The 17,309-nt window shown below is 39.5% G+C and overlaps 1 protein-coding gene across 48 annotated transcripts in view; it reads left to right on the top strand.

Moving 5' to 3' along the window:
* RIMS1 (regulating synaptic membrane exocytosis 1) overlaps nt 1-17,309 on the top strand; it is a 474,220-nt gene that overhangs the window by 271,071 nt on the left and 185,840 nt on the right. For 10 of the 48 annotated variants that reach the window (XM_060283420.1, XM_030859234.2, XM_030859271.2 and 7 more), the window contains exon 1: nt 13,855-14,227. The exons of 17 other annotated variants lie outside the window; for them this stretch is intronic. In XM_060283420.1, coding sequence (XP_060139403.1) covers nt 14,128-14,227 — 100 coding nt within the window. In that variant the 5' untranslated portion in view covers nt 13,855-14,127. Of the gene's footprint in view, nt 1-13,851; nt 14,228-17,037; nt 17,157-17,309 lie in introns of those variants that run through there. 21 more of the 48 variants (XM_030859245.2, XM_030859254.2, XM_030859253.2 and 18 more) reach the window with 7 other exon arrangements.

The raw sequence follows: 17,309 nt of genomic DNA on the forward strand, positions 1-17,309 counted from the left end.
AGGAAGCTTCCAGACCTGTGGAAGGAAAGAGCCCAGAGGCCACCGATCAAGAGAACAGCTTTGATCCCAGTTTTAAGGACCGGATTACCTTGGGCCACAGAATGAGAGGGATAGAGCATATCAGTGATCCTCAACCTTGGATGCACTTTAGAATCTCCTGGAGGGCTTAGAGGTGATCATAGTAAGTGACGTAAGTCAGACAGAGAAAGACAAATACCATCTAACATCACTTACATGAGGAATCTAAAATATGACGCAAATGAACTTACAAAACTGAAACAGACTCACAGACATAGAGAACAGACTTGTGGTTGCCAAAGGGGAGGGGAGCTGGGGGAGGGAAGGATTGGGACGTTGGGATTAGCAGACGCAAACTATTATATATGGGATGGATAAACAACAAGGTCCGACTATAGAGCACAGGGAACTATATCCAGTCTCCTGGGATAAACCATAATGGAAAATAATAGAAAAAAGGATATATATATACATGTATAACTGAGTTTCTTGGCTGTACAGCAGAAATTAACACAACATTGAAAATCATCTATACTTCAATTTAAAAAAAAGTGTTGAGGCAGCCCCAAAAGGGAGTCTGACTTGGTCAGTGAGCAGTCAGGCCCTGATTTATTTTAGTGCCTGTGGCTGAGTCGAGAACTGTAGGATTATAATCACTTGAGCTTCGTAAACAAGATGCTAATGTTCAGGCCCCAAGCCCAGAGCTCCTGATCTGATGGTTCTGGGCTGAGGCCCAGACGTCATCATTGTTGTTTTTAGCATCTGTTTGGTGATTCCAACGTGAGGTCAAGGTTATGACGACAGGGCCTCATCGTCTTCAAGGACCTTACCAAGTCTCAGACCTGACCCTTCATACATTATGAAGTGCCGGTTCTTCCATGAAAGTTGTTATTTTGTATCACATGAGCATCCCATGAAAAAAAAATTGCTTATTTATACAGGGACACGTTTGACTGGAAAAAGCATCCAGAATGACTCAACGTATGTTTAGGGGATGGAATAAAGAGTTGGCCGTTTCCCACCCAGGTAGAGCTGACCCTGGAACAACATGGGTTTGAATTGTAGGTCCACTTGTATGTGGATTTCTTTCACTAAATGCACACTGCAGTACTACACGACCCGGGGAATCCGGGATGTTTAGTTTATAAAATATAACTGCATCTCAAAGAATGTCTTGGCAGGATAAACACTTTATGCTCGATATGGGTAAATATTTCTTATTATAATAGTGTGTATTGCACACAAATTGCAAGCCAGATCAATTTCCAGGAAAAGAGGCACTGGTTAGAGGAATGCTGTGTAAAAATTATGTTCTATATTCTTGTATTTATGACATAAAATGTTTGTGATGGTTAAGAGAGAGGCATTGCTAGTTGTATGTATACTATATGGTATGTTTTTGAAAAAAATGTTTGCATAATATGTGTAAAGGAAACTGGAAGGATGTACATCAAAGTGTTGAGTATACTTATATCTGGACTATAAAACAGCACACGTTCTTTATGTTTCCTTTTGTCTTCTTTGTATTTTTAAACTCCTACTGTAAACATATTCCTTTGTTTTAGCTTAATTTGAGTTTTCTGGTTACCATTCATTCCTTTGCTTTGCTTTTTCTCTTCATGCCTTCTATTAGATTGATCAGGTGGTTTTATGTGCTTTTTCACTTATTTTAGAGCGTAGCGCATTATACATTCCTTTGGTATTCTTTTTTTTTAAGATGTTGGGGGTAGGAGTTTATTAATTAATTTATTTATTTTTGCTGTGTTGGGTCTTCGTTTCTGTGCAAGGGCTTTCTCTAGTTGTGGCAAGCGGGGGCCACTCTTCATCGCGGTGCGCGGGCCTCTCACTATCGCGCCCTCTCTTGTAGCGGAGCACAGGCTCCAGACGCGCAGGCTCAGTAGTTGTGGCTCACGGGCCTAGTTGCTCCGCGGCATGTGGGATCCTCCCAGACCAGGGCTCGAACCCGTGTTCCCTGCATTAGCAGGCAGATTCTCAACCACTGCGCCACCAGGGAAGCCCTTTCTTTGGTATTCTTTAATGTAAAGCTGAGCTCTTCAGTGCAATACTTAGTTTTATAATTTGTTAGCAAAACTCTAAAATTAAATCGTTATCCCTGTGAAAGAAGACTTTAGCAAGCTTTAACATTCCTCTAAATTTACTGTTTTTTCCACTGTCTATGTTATTGTTATCTAGAATAGGTTCAGGTTGTCTTTACACATTCGTATAAGTAGATAATACTTACGTAAATTTACCAATGTGTTTAACATGTTTAACTGATTTCACGTTCATCATTACATTTTATATCTCACTTTTCTTTCCACCTTCATTTTTCTTCTTGTCAGAGCATATCTTTAATTGATTCTTCCAGTGAGAGTCTGGGGGTGGTTAAATACCATTAGTTTGTTATCATTCCTTTCAGGACATCCTAGTAGTGTGTTCAGCATAGGCTTTTTCTCTTCCATAGAGATAAGAGATAGTAAAACTACTATTTATTTTTTGGAATCAATATTTTATTATTTTACAGAAGAGAAGGTGTGTTTCATCTTGACCTGAAGCACATATATCATTTTTTAAGAAGACAATTTTTTAATTAATTGAGGGAGGACTAAGCAAACCAAAAATGCGGTGACCCTTAATCATAGTATAAAACAAAGAAAATGCTTGCCTTTTGTGATTTGGTTGGAAATTCAATTGAGGTAGAACTGAGGGAACCTCATATTCTTGGAAATCACTGGTTCTGATATGTTTTGTTTTGTTTAGTTCATAAATAGGTTTGAAAAGTTCTTCTAAAAAAACAGAAAAAAGGGAAACAAATGGGATAAAAATAAATAGGGAAATTAGGTCTTGTATTAATGAGGTAAAACTGTAAGTTATTATATAGCATTTAATTAATTAGCTTGTGCATCATGTAAATAATCTTCCACCTCTCCTTGACGATGTGCTTTCTTTAATAACTTGCTGTTTGAAGTTTTGCCATTTCTAACATTTCTACTCAGCCCTTTGAATTAGTTGTTTTCTTTTTTGTTTTTTTTTTTACCTATCAGTTTGAGAATTTGGGTAAAACTTGCCTGATAGAGTGATGTTTTTTGGGATTTTTTTAAAATTTAATTTTATTTACTTTTTTATACAGCAGGTTCTTTTTAGCCATCCATTTTATACACATCAGTATATACAGGTCAATCCCAATCTCCCAATTCATCACACCACCACCACCACCCCCTGCCGCTTTCCCTCCTTGGTGTCCATACGTTTGTTCTCTACATCTGTGTCTCATCCTGCAAACCGGTTCATCTGTACCATTTTTCTAGGTATATGCGTTAACATACGACATTTGTTTTTCTCTTTCTGACTTACTTCACTCTGTATGACAGTCTCTAGATCCATCCACATCTCTACAAATGACCCAATTTCATTATTTTTTATGGCTGAGTAATATTCCATTGTATATGTACCACATCTTCTTTATCCATTTAGTTGTCGATGGGCATTTAGGTTGCTTCCATGACCTGGCTATTGTAAAGAGTGCTGCAATGAACATTGGGGTGCAAGTGTCTTTTTGAATTACAGTTTTCTCTGGGTATATGCCCAGTAGTGGGATTGCTGGGTCATATGGTAATTCTATTTTTAGTTTTTTAAGGAACCTCCATACTGTTCTCCATAGTGGCTGTATCAATTTACATTCCCACCTGCCAAAGCAACAGGGTTCCCTTTTCTCCACACCCTCTCCAGCATTTGTGGCTTGTAGATTTTCTGATGATGCCCATTCTAACTGGTGTGAGGTGATACCTCATTGTAGTTTTGATTTGCATTTCTCTAATGATTAGTGATGTTGAGCAGCTTTTCATGTGCTTCTTGGCCATCTGTATGTCTTCTTTGGAGAAATGTCTATTTAGGTCTTCTGCCCATTTTCGGATTGGGTTGTTTGTTTCTTTAATATTGAGCTGCATGAACTGTTTATATATTTTGGAGATTAATCCTTTGTCCGTTGATTCATTTGCAAATATTTTCTCCCATTTTGAGGGTTGTCTTTTCGTCTTGTTTATGGTTTCCTTTGCTGGGCAAAAGCTTTTAAATTTCATTAGGTCCCATTTGTTTATTTTTCTTTTTATTTCCATTACTCTAGGAGGTGGATCAAAAAATATCTTGCTGTGATTTATGTCAAAGAGTGTTCTTCCTATGTTTTCCTCTACGAGTTTTATAATCCGGTCTTACATTTAGGTCTCTGATCCATTTTGAGTTTATTTTTGTTTATGGTGTTAGGGAGTGTTCTAATTTCATTCTTTTACATGTAGCTGTCCAGTTTTCCCAGCACCGCTTATTGAAGAGACTGTATTTTCTCCATTGTATATCCTTGCCTCCTTTGTCCTAGATTAGTTGACCATAGGTGTGTGGGTTTATCTCTGGGCTTCCTATTTTGTTCCATGGATCTATGTTTTTGTTTTTGTGCCAGTACCATATTGTCTTGATTACTGTACCTTTGTAGTATAGTCTGAAATCAGGGAGTCTGATTCCTCCAGCTCCGTTTTTTTCCCTCAAGATTGCTTTGGCTATTCAGGGTCTTTTGTGTCTCCATACAAATTTTAAGATTTTTTTTGTTCTACTTCTGTAAAAAATGCCATTGGTAATTTGATAGGGATTGCATTGAATCTGTAGATTGCTTTGGGTAGTATAGTCATTTTCACAATATTGATTCTTCCAATCCAAGAACATGGTATATCTCTCCATCTGTTGGTATCATCTTTAATTTCTTTCATCAGTGTCATATAGTTTTCTGCATACAGGTCTTTTGTCTACCTAGGTAGGTTTATTCCTAGGTATATTATTCTTTTTGTTGCAGTGGTAAATGGGAACGTTTCCATAATTTCTCTTTCAGATTTTTCATCATTGATGTATAGGAATGCAAGAGATTTCTGTGCATTAATTTTGTATCCTGCAACTTTACCAAATTCATTGATTAGCTCTAGTAGTTTTCTGGTGGCATCTTTAGGATTCTCTATGTATAGTATCATGTCATCTGGAAACAGTGACAGTTTTACTTCTTCTTTTCCAATTTGTATTCCTTTTATTTCTTTTTCTTCCCTGATTGCCGTGGCTAGGACTTCCAAAACTATGTTGAATAATAGTAGTGAAAGTGGACATCCTTGTGTTGTTCCTGATCTTAGAGGAAATGCTTCCAGTTTTTCACCATTGGGAATAATGTTTGCTGTGGGTTTGTCATATATGGCCTTAATTAGGTTGATGTGGCTTCCCTCTATGCCCACTTTCTGGAGAGTTTTTATCATAAATGGGTGTTGAATTTTGTCAAAAGCTTTTTCTGCATCTATTGAGATGATCATATGGTTTTTATTCTTCAATTTGTTAATATGGTGTATCACATTGATTGATTTGTGTATATTGAAGAATCCTAGCATCCCTGAAATAAATCCCACTTGATCATGGTGTATGAGCCTTTTAATGTGTTGTTGGATTCTGTTTGCTAGTATTTTGTTGATGATTTTTGCATGTATATTCATCAGTGATATTGATCTGTAATTTTCTTTTTTTGTAGTATCTTTGTTGGTTTTGGTATCAGGGTGACGGTGGCCTCATAGAATGAGTTTGGGAGTGTTCCTTCCTCTGCAATTGTTTGGAAGAGTTTGAGAAGGATGGGTGTTAGGTCTTCTCTAAATGTTTGATAGAATTCACCTGTGAAGCCATCTGGTCCTAGACTTTTGTTTGTGGGAAGATCTTTAATCACAGTTTCAATTTCATTACTTGTGATTGGTCTGTTCATATTTTCTATTTCTTCCTGGCTCAGTCTTTGGAGGTTATACCTTTCTAAGAATTTGTCCATTTCTTCCAGGTTGTCCATTTTATTGGCATAGAGTTGCTTGTAGTAGTCTCTTAGGATGCTTTGTATTTCTGCAGTGCCTGTTGTAACTCTTCCTTTTTCGTTTCTAATTTTATTGATTTGAGTCCTCTCCCTCTTTTTCTTGATGAGTCTGTCTAATGTCTTATCAATTTTGTTTATCTTCTCAAATAGCCAGCTTTTAGTTTTATTAATGTTTGCTACTGTTTTCTTTGTTTCTATTTATTTCTGCTCTGATCTTCATGATTTCTTTTCTTCTGCTAACTTTGGGTTTTGTTTGTTCTTCTTTCTCTAGTTCCTTTAGGTGTAAGGTTAGATCGTTTATTTGAGATGTTTCTTGTTTCTCGAGGTAGGCTTGTATAGCTATAATCTACCCTCTTAGAACTGCTTTTGCGGCATCCTGTAGGTTTTGGATTGTCGTGTTTTCATTGTCATTTGTCTCTAGGTATTTTTTGATTTCTTCTTTCATTTCGTCAGTGGTCACTTGGTTATTTAGTAACGTATTGTTTAGCCTCCATGTGTTTGTGTTTTTTACGTTTTTTTCCCCATGTAATTGATTTCTAATCTCATAGCGTTGTAGTCAGAAAAGATGCTTGATATGATTTCAGTTTTCTTAAATCTACTGAGGCTTGATTTGTGACCCAAGATGTGATTTATCCTGGAGAATGTTCTGTGAGCACTTGAGAAGAAAGTGTAATCTGCTGTTTTTGGATGGAATGTCCTATAAATATCAATTAAATCTATGTGGTCTATTGTGTCATTTAAAGCTTGTGTTTCCTTATTAATTTTCTGTTTGGATGATCTGTCCATTGGTGTAAGTGTGGTGTTAAAGTCCCCCACTATTATTGTATCACTGTCGATTTCCTGTTTTATAGCTGTTAGCAGTTGCCTTATGTATTGAGGTGCTCTTATGTTGGATGCATATATATTTATAATTGTTATATCTTCTTCTTGGATTGATCCCTTGATCATTATGCAGTGTCCTTCCTTGTCTCTTGTAACATTCTTTATTTTAAAGTCGATTTTATCTGATATGAGTATCACTACTCCAGATTTCTTTTGATTTCCATTTGCATGGAATATCTTTTTCTATCCCGTCACTTTCAGTCTGTATGTGTCCCTAGGTCTCAAGTGGGTTTCTTATAGACAGCATATATATTGGTCTTGTTTTTGTATCCATTCAGTGAGCCTGTGTCTTTTGGTTGGAGCATTTAATCCGTTCACGTTTAAGGTAATTATTGATATGTATGTTCCTATTACCATTTTCTTAATTGTTTTTGGTTTGTTTTTGTAGGTCCTTTTCTTCTCTTGTGTTTCCCACTTAGAGAAGTTCCTTTAGCATTTGTTGTAGAGCTGGTTTGGTGGTGTTGAATTCTCTTAGCTTTTGCTTGTCTGTAAAGCTTTTGATTTCTCCATCGAATCTGAATGAGATCCTTGCTGGGTAGAGTAATCTTGGTTGTAGGTTTTTCCCTTTCATCACTTTAAATATATCATGCCACTCCCTTCTGGCTTGTAGAGTTTCTGCTGAGAAATCAGCTGTTAACCTTATGGGAATTCCCTTGTATGTTATTTGTCGTTTTTCCCTTGCTGCTTTCAATAATTTTTCTTTGTCTTTAATTTTTGCCAATTTGATTACTATGTGTCTCGGCATGTTTCTCCTTGGGTTTATCCTGTATGGGACTCTCTGTGCTTCTTGGACTTGGGTGGCTATTTCCTTTCCCACGTTAGGGAAGTTTTCAACTATAATCTCTTCAAATATTTTCTCGGGTCCTTTCTCTCTCTCTTCTCCTTCTGGGACCCCCCTATAATGTGATGTTGTTGTGTTTAATGTTGTCCCAGTGGTCTCTTAAGCTGTCTTCCTTTCTTTTCATTCTTTTTACTTATTCTCTTCTGCAGCAGTGAATTCCACCATTCTGTCTTCCAGGTCACTTATCCGTTCTTCTGCCTCAGTTATTCTGCAATTGATTCCTTCCAGTGTATTTTTCATTTCAGTTATTGTATTGTTCATCTCTGTTTGTTCTTTAATTCTTCTAGGTCTTTGTTAAACATTTCTTGCATCTTCTCGATCTTTGCCTCCATTCTTTTTCCGACTCCTGGATCATCTTCACTATCATTATTCTGAATTCTTTTTCTGGAAGGTTGCGTATCTCCACTTCATTTAGTTGTTTTTCTGGGGTTTTATCTTGTTCCTTCATCTGGTACATAGCCCTCTGCCTTTTCATCTTGTCTGTCTTTCTATGAATGTGGTTTTTGTTCCCCAAGCTGCAGGGTTGTAGTTCTTCTTGCTTCTGCTGTCTGCCCTCTGGTGGATGAGACTATCTCGAATTAGTTGTTTTCTTAGTGGAGAAATAACTCATGTCCATGACTGCAGGAATCAATGTATTTGGGCCATAGGTTAATAGAAAAAACTATCATTATTCACCAGATAGCATTGCTTGAATTGTAGTTCTATAAAGACAAATAAATATATCCCCTTAATGGATTTTGAACTTACTAATCAGATTTTAAACGGCCATCATATCAAAGTGAAAACGCCAAGTAGCACACCATTTGAAACTATTTCCAGTTTATAGTTACAAGGTTGCCTAAGCTAAAGGAAATTAAAAACAAACAGAGCCAATTTCCACTGCCAAAAACCTATAAATGGTGGATCTAGATAACATTTATTTAACAAGGCATCACTGAATTTGCATAAAAGAGAAACATCCAAATGCCAGAAATGAAACTAGAAAACCATATATGTCAGAACATGGGGCGATGCTTCAACAAGGCCTCTGGTTGAATGAAACCTCATGGTGCCTGGGGCTTTGCGCAGCCTGAGACTGTGAGGGGCAGTGCTGCCCTGCACGAGGCAGGTAATTGGAACTGGCATCTCTGCACGAGGCCATGACCCTCCGAGAGCTTCCCCCACAATGCAAACAAAAATAATATGAAACCTCACACACCTTGGGTAAATGAGGAACCTTGTTTTTGTCTGAACCCTGGGTGAAAAAAAAGAGTAAATCTCTTGTAAGAAATTGAAATCACATTTTTCTGTTCCTAAGGTAGATTTTGTAGACTGAATTGATATTGCCTACATTGTGATTTAATCTCAAGGCAAGAAATTAACATTACATTTGGTCCTTGGTCAGTGATATCTTCAAGCTCAAAAGACTTCCATTCCTTTATAATCGATGGCTTAAGTTCCAAAGAATAGACAGGTGCTAAGAAATGGCCCTCAGGGCTTCCCTGGTGGCGCAGTGGTTGAGAGTCCGCCTGCCGATGCAGGGGACGCCGGTTCGTGCCCCGGTCCGGGAAGATCCCACGTGCCACGGAGTGGCTAGGCCCGTGAACCATGGCCGCTGAGCCTGCGCGTCCGGAGCCTGTGCTCTGCAACGGGAGAGGCCACAACAGTGAGAGGCCCGCGTACCGCAAAAAAAAAAAAAAAGAAATGGCACCCAGAGAACCAATGTTTGGGCTTTATCAATCGGATTTCTTTTTCTTTTGCCGTGTTTTCTGTGTTTTACAGAGCAGGGCAGTAATGGCTGAAGCATTTATGCCAGGCTTTAGGCTGAAATGGTCAACTTCTGATTATCCTTTAAAATATCTCAGCACCAAGAAAAGCACTCAATTTCACTTCATTTTATTTGATTAATGTATGTTATTGGAGTATAGTTGATTTACAATGTTGTGTTAATTCTTGCTGTACAGCAAAGTGATTCAGTTCTACACACATGTACATTCTTTTTCACATGCTTTTCCCTTACGGTTTATCACAGGGTATTGAATAGAGTTCCCTGTGCTCTACAGCAGGACCTTGTTGTTGGTCCATCCTACGTATGATACTTCGCATCTGCTAACCCCAGACTCCCACTCCATCCCCCTCCCCCCTCCCCCTCGGCAACCACATGTCTGTGAGTCTGTTTCTGTTTCGTAGGTAAGTTCATTTATGTCATATTTTCGATTCCACATATAAGCAATATCATATGGTCTTTGTCTTTGTCCGACTTACTGCACGTAGTATGATCATCTCTAGGGCCATCCATTTGCAGCAAACGGCATTAGCACTCAGTTTCCACTTGTCCTACTTTGCTAGGTCTCCTCTAGGAAACATGTAGCATCAGTCAGAGGGTATGAATTGAGGAAACATTCTGTGGTGGGTGAGTTGGGCTTACAAAGTAATCACCGCCCCTAACAGTGATTTACCTTTTCGTTCTCTCTTGACTCTCCCTTTCATAACCCAGTCGTCTTTTCCCCTCATCTCCCTAAAGAGATCCTCCCTGAAATGTTCCCACCGCACCCTGGCCCATATCCTGCCACTAGCTGACATTTTGGCATATTTGCTATTCCGATCCCCTTTATTCTATGCCCGGATAAAGGTATGGTTCATGGTCTGGGAGGCCTAGGACCGCCAGCTTAGAAGACGACATAGATCAAGGAAAGCTGTGTGACCAGTTCTCCCCGGGAGATCCCTTTCACACACACACACTGTGAGACAGAACAGCAACTTTCCTAGGGGACCTGTATTCATTTATACAGCAAATGGTTTCATTAGAACAACTTGAAAACAATGATTCTCATGTCTGTATTTCAGAATTTCAGGATGATTTGAAGTCCAGAAGATACTTGATAGCATCACATTCTTTGAGTGTTTTTCTACCTTTTAAACTTTCTCAGGCTGGACAGTTTATAGACAGAGTTGCTTCTCGAATCCAACATATCCTTGTGGGAAAACTATAAATCCTGATAGGTTGCAACCTTATGACTCAGGAAGTGGCAAGTGTGAAAGAAGCTCTCAATCCTGGAAAAAAATGAGTTAGATATATTATTTCCCCAAATCCTAACATTTTATTCATTCTCATGTCTTTAGAACTGACCTTGCCTGCCGTAATGCTACTGTTATCCCCACAAAGACCCCTAGTTGTATTTTGAATGTTGCTTCATTGATTTATTATATATACAATTAGGATTTCCCAGAAGATGTCATTTGAACTTTGTGTTTCGTTTGTTTTATTGTAACTTAGAATCCCCCAGAAGATTTTTTTCAGTGTGGTATGTAGATCTCAGTAAATGGGAGACCTTGATACGGTAGTATACCCATGTGGGTCAGGAAGGGAGGGTGTCTGAGCTGGGGCTTCATGACAGCAGAGTCACAGTCATCCCAGTGACAGAGCAGGACATGGGACAGTGCCTGTCACTACAGAAACTGCCCGAAAGGTCTACGTGGTCCTGAACATCAACTCTGAATCTACAAAATGGAATCCAATACTTACCTCCCTTGCTTTTTGCTTAGGGTGTCTTAACAAATCAAAATAAACAGTATTAATAACATAGCATTTCTCCAACTAGTGTTTCTGCAAAGCAGTGAGAGGTTTAGTAAGTGTGATGCCCAAAATAAGTGTTTGTGCTCAAATATCAGTACGTTTGGCCAGTGCTAACTTAGGCTACAAATTTCCTTCACGTAGGACTTCTCACTGCCTTTCATGGACGCAGTGCGTCCTGAATACATTTAATCAGGGTCACTTTCATCGTGCACCATCTGTTAACATTTCCATAAACTGTTGTTCTGAGGTCAAGGCATGGAGCAATGCCAGAGCCTCATGAAGGACCTCAGCCTGTAGCATCCTGTGCCTTTTAACTGGTGTAGCTTCATTGATCTCAATCACAAACCACCAAGAGCACAGTCTTATACTAATACTAGGGGAACGTTAGTTTCCAAATTTAAAGATGTGTGATCTAAAGCAAGATTAGCTTCAATTATTATTGTTATTCAGATTCTTCCTCTTGATGCGATGTGTCACTTATATGGAAGCCTCAGTTTCCTCCTTTGTAATATGGGAAGAATAATAGCATTCAACCTTCAAGGCAGAGACGTGGCTTAGCTTTCTTCTCTTTACTTTAGTGCTTAGTATACTCAATGTTCAGAATTTTTGCTGGATGAAAGAAATTATGAATGCATGCACGCAAGGATCAATGCACCTTGCAAAGAATAACAAGATAAAGTCCAGCATAGACTCTCCTTTTAAGACCTACAGGGAAATGAAAAACAATGAAGAGGTCCGTGTGGATTGGGTTTAGTCAATGGAAATATCTCAGAGCGTGAACTTGTGTTTATGGCATAAACTTTCATGGAGAATGTACTCTGCTACTGGTAAAGATTAAGAACCTTGATTTTACTAAGAGGATATGGGGTTTACACATGTATAGACTGGCAGACAATATATTTATCCTCTTCTGCCCAAAGTTTGTGCTGCTGTTGATTCTTAAGTGCTGATGCATTAAAACAATACAGTGTGGCTCACAAAACAGGTAAAAGCAGTAGAGAGAGTGGCAAGGTGTTATTTCCACCGGGACGGTCTTCCGTCTGTAGCCCCATAGAGAAGTAGATGCTTTACTTACATCCCATCAGGAGTTTGCAATGTAGTTTATAACTTCATTATTTAAAATTACTCAGTATATTTGTCTACATGGAAGCATACCTCGCTTTTTCTATAAGATATAATTGTGAGCAGTCGAGGACATTACATAGACAAGTCTGTTGGGAAATAAGATATACATTTACTGTGCAGTATTTCAGTGCTGCTTTCCTTAATACGCTAGTATTATATAGAACTTAGAAATTCAATACATATCGATTATTACTTCAGAGTGTGCTAGTAAGAGATTTGGATTTTAAATCAGATTTTTTTTTTGAATTAATACTAGGACTTTGGAGGGAAAAAAACACCTGATTTCCGGAGTACTATATGGGATTAATATTTCAACGTTAACAATATTGGCATTTGATTGTAATAATTTTTACCTCTATTTTCTACCTGTTGTATTAGTAGTGAAGTTTAATTTGAATATGAAAGCTTGGTGAAGTGGAAGTACTGGGTTGATGATGTGGGAGTTTAGTTTCCAGGACAGACCAGTCTTGGTATTTACTTCATATCTGTTTCCATAAATGGTTGATTCTCTTGTAATGCTCTCCATCCTGGTCACCTCTCAGATTTGTTTTACAACCCATGAACATGCTTTAGGAAATATGAAATACCTGCATATACATTACTTTTACAATTTACAGCATTATCTCTATTAAAATCCAAAAAAGTAATGATTACCTGCACATTCGTATGCTTAAAGTTATGTGTACCTCTTGTTTTCGTTATGGTAGAGGAAAATATAATCCCTTAATTCCTTTTTTCCCCATAAAGTAGGAGTTTGCATCTTATCTAAAAGAAGGTATAGCTCTTCATAGTCTGGAAATGTTGTACCCTGTCACATATAGTAGGAAAAAAATCCCAGAGCCATATATATATGTGTGTGTGTGTGTGTGTGTGTGTGTGTGTGTGTATATATATATATATATATATGCAAATATATATATATATGTATTTGCCTCTGCTAGGAAAATACAGCAATAGGAAGAGGGAATCTACCTTTAAAAGTTTATGTAGGGAGGGAGGGAGACGCAAGAGGGAAGAGATATTGGAACATATGTATATGTATAACTGATTCACTTTGTTATAAAGCAGAAACTAACACACCATTGTAAAGCAATTATACCCCAATAAAGATGTTAAAAAAAAAAGTTTATGTAATAGGAAAATATTATATAAAGAATATATAATATGCACAAAAATAGCCTAACCTCAAATATTTCTTCAGGAAGAAGCGAAACATTTTTTTCTTCACAAATCAGAGCTGTAATAATAAGGAATGCTATTACTTAATTGATTTTAACAGTACTGCACAAAAGCAGAAGAGTTGTGCTTTAAGAAGTCATCCTATGGGCTAATGGCCATTTGGTTGTCATAAAAGTCCTTTATTTAGCCCTCTCCACAAATAAGCGCACAGCAGGAGAAAGGACACTAGTTAGAGTGACTGGGGGATAAGTAAACAGAAGGAATGGCTGGGAGCAGTGTCATCTGGCAGAGAGCTTATTTCCTGAATCCCGTGGATCTGGTTAAAAGCCAACAGAGATGCCAATATGCTTCTGCTCAGTAAGTGCTACCAGGCTCCAGGCCACTAGGCCCGGAGGCTTGCGCGCGGTGTCCTATCCAGGCGGTGCCTGCGTAGCTGCTCTGTGCCCGCGATGACCTGAGCCGGTCATGCAGAGTGACTTTCTCCTGCTCCACCAGCATCCCTTCGTTTCCATCTTTTGCTGCTGACCTCTGGGCGGTTCAACGGCCTAAGCTGAAGGCAGGAGGAGCCACCGTGTGCGCTTCCTGGTTGATCCTGAACTTGTTTCAAAGCCAGGCTGACAGTCCCCAGGCTGGATTTCTCTGCGAGCTGCTGTCATGTGTGCCCCCGGCCTACCCGTGTCTTCAGAAGGGTGGGAAGACGTGAAGGCTGCAGACCCGGAAGAGGGGACCATGGAGGCCCCGAGAGCAGGTGCCGGTAAGCTGGACCAGAGTCTGGGGCGTGGGAATCCCACGTCATTGTTTCTTCTGGTTGGACGCAAGTCTGTGTTTAACGCTCCCTTTCTCTCTGTCTTTCCTGAGTAAATATTCCCAGTGTGTGTCAGGTAGGATGTGATTTTGTTCCATTTTCTCAACAGAGCCAAGTTTCCAGCTACCAACTTGATCGTCAGTCTTTCTCTCTGAAAAGCCATGATGAGATTTACGAGATAGCCCTAAATATTTTAAGATGACTAATCAAATTTGTGATTTGTTTTCTTGCGTAATAGCTAAGTCCAGAAACATGTAAATATTAAATGTCACTGTTCTCTGAAAATAAGGGAAAACAATAACTAGTTGCTTAATTGTGTGCATGACTTTTGTTTGTAGTCAATGTTTTCTGTGCTTTGCGATCGCCTGTTCAAACAAAGAATGAGAAAGACATAAGTTGGAGTCATTATTAGCAGGAAATCAGTCCCCAAATAGGAAGTTTGTGTCACTTTTTCCAAGCAAGGGATCCTGAGTGCTTGTGAAAGAGCTGAAGGCTTTCCACGAGCATAGGCCTTGATGCTGACCACAGTGCCGTAGGTCGATGGTATATATGAAGCAAGCTTACCGTTGCGGTCGATGTTAGGTCTCGTACGTTCTCTCCTAAGAGAAATTGGTCTGCTGGTCTTTGGAGTGGCAGTGGTGTCACAGCTGAGTGGCAGGCCAGGAAACATGCAGCCCCAGAGAGGGATACGGGTGGTGCAGAAGGGACAGAGTGGTAGAAATGTTTTCTATGAGTAAATATTGTTAACATAAATTTCTGAATTGACGGATGAAGATGGGATTATTTTTCCTACTTACGCGTGGACAGTGGCCTCCGTGAAGGGCACTCATTACTCATTCTTGGAGTATGTGGTACCCAGATATGAGTGAAAGGTCCTTTAAAACAAGGTCAACCTTAGCCCCTCCTAATTTTGAGGTCCTGTTTTGAATCTGTAATTAGGAAAGCTGTGTGTACCATTTCAGAGACCTTACTTGGTTTATCAAACATCTTTGGTTAGAAATAAAATTAGTTACCATGTAGGGGACTCAAGATAGTTACAGCAAATTAACATAAATGTATAATAGATATACATGTATATCATGTATATATTATATATATATACATATATATATATATACATGTATAGATATTAGATGACTAGCATTCAAATGATTTTATCATTTGAAACAAGCCCATTCCAGGTGCTAAATGAGGAAAAAAAGAAATAGGAGAAGAGAAATACAAAAAAGAAATATCTCAAAAGTCAGGCACGACGATAGCCTCATGTGGTGTAAGTAAGTGCTTTAATTCCGTTGCCTATATAAGCGTTGCCTTATTCCGTTGCCTTATAAGCCTATATAAGACCCACAGACTCTTGAATCGAGCTCTGCAGTGACAGGCTCAGCGGGTGGACTTGGGTACATTGGTTGTTGGAGGTTTTGATTCTCCTTCCACTGGTTCTCCTTGGTATCCGTCCGTCTCTAGACCCTGCTGTTTGTGCGTCTTTATGACAGAGGCACAGTGGAAGACACCAATCCAAGCCCCGTAAGTTTCGCCCCGTAAACCTGTGTGGAGAATCGTCACCGGCCCCACACGTGGCACGTGGAGGTGGATGAATGTCGGCCCCCGGCCTCACCAGTTTCCACAGCAAATCACTGGCACTGTCACGAAAGGTGGTACCACTTTGAGGTGACCTACGGATATAATCACAGCAGCTCCCACCTACCAGGTTTCATGGAAAGCTGGGCCTCCCAGTCACACGAAGCCAAGTTCAAATCCCAGCTCTGCTGGTGGTAAACCACGTGACCTTGGGCAAGTGAACTGGCTTCTCTGAGCCTCATCTGTAATATGGAGTAAATAATATTGACTTTGCCGTATGCCTGTGAAAAATAAATGGACACAATTAACATGCCTGTTTATCACAAGATTTGACAGAGATTCATCCACCTGATGTTTATTTCCCTTTCTCTTTCCAACCAGCAACCATGTGGCCAGTTTTTTTATTCAAGCAAGTTTATGAAAGCGTACTTGGAAGTTTGGGGTCAAGAAAAAAAAAAAAACAAAGATTCTAAGTAGACGTCCCAAAGCTGTATTTTTTAAGAGGAGAAAACAATGTTCGCATTAGTCCATTTGTTTCAGGCTGATATCTTGCACTTGCTTTGGTGACCATGAGTGAGCCATAGTTCAGTATTAATGTTTTCCTTATCTGGTAATTATTTCTGACCAGTATCTATAATTTAAGTAAACACAGTGCATTTAGTTTAAATAAACAGCACCTGGGTCTTAATTCTCTATTTTCATTTGATCATTTCATCTTCTAAAACAAGCTAGAAGCAGTCTGCCCCGACTTTTCAATGATATTCCCTAGTGGATTAGACTAGAGAAGTTCGTTGTTTCTGGAAACTGAATGATATACCACAATAAACATGACATTGGAGCAGTGACATCATTTCAAAGCAGCTGTTCTGTGGTATGTGGTCCAGGGAGATCAAGAAATGTTGGGAACTGGTGAGAAGATGGTGATCCCGTCTCAGCAAGAAAAGTCTAGTGGACCGTGAGTTGTGATTGCACAGTCATCAGAGACTTGCATCTTTAAAAATACTGGAGCTGTGAGCCCACCCCATTCCCCTCGACTCCCGGCTACACCAGTTTGGGTTGTCCTTTTGCCCCCTGGAGACGATCCCCCGTGAGCACCTGGCTGGCCGGCTGGCACAGCTAGACAAAGCGCTGTGTCCTACTTCCGGCAGGTGCTCACACACTCCTGGCTTAAGCTTCCTTCGGCCAGTTGTCTTTGGGCTGAGTAAGGTTTCAGGTAAGGAGACTGAAGAGGGAACGATGAGTTTCACCGGGCTTAGCAGGACCATGGCCAGGGTTTGAGATTGGCACCAAATCATCTTAGGTGAGTGCTCTGGGGTCCGCTGCTGGCCTTTGTCATCTTAGTCCCTGGGTGCCTCCATGAAATGTCACTGGGGAGATAAGAGGAGGGCCTCTTCAAGCCTCCGCCTGAGTTTTCTCTCCAGTGCTGGCTTTAAGGGACCACTGCGTTTCAAGT

The sequence above is a fragment of the Globicephala melas genome, chromosome 14, assembly GCF_963455315.2.
Source record: "Globicephala melas chromosome 14, mGloMel1.2, whole genome shotgun sequence".
Classification (NCBI taxonomy): domain Eukaryota; kingdom Metazoa; phylum Chordata; class Mammalia; order Artiodactyla; family Delphinidae; genus Globicephala; species Globicephala melas.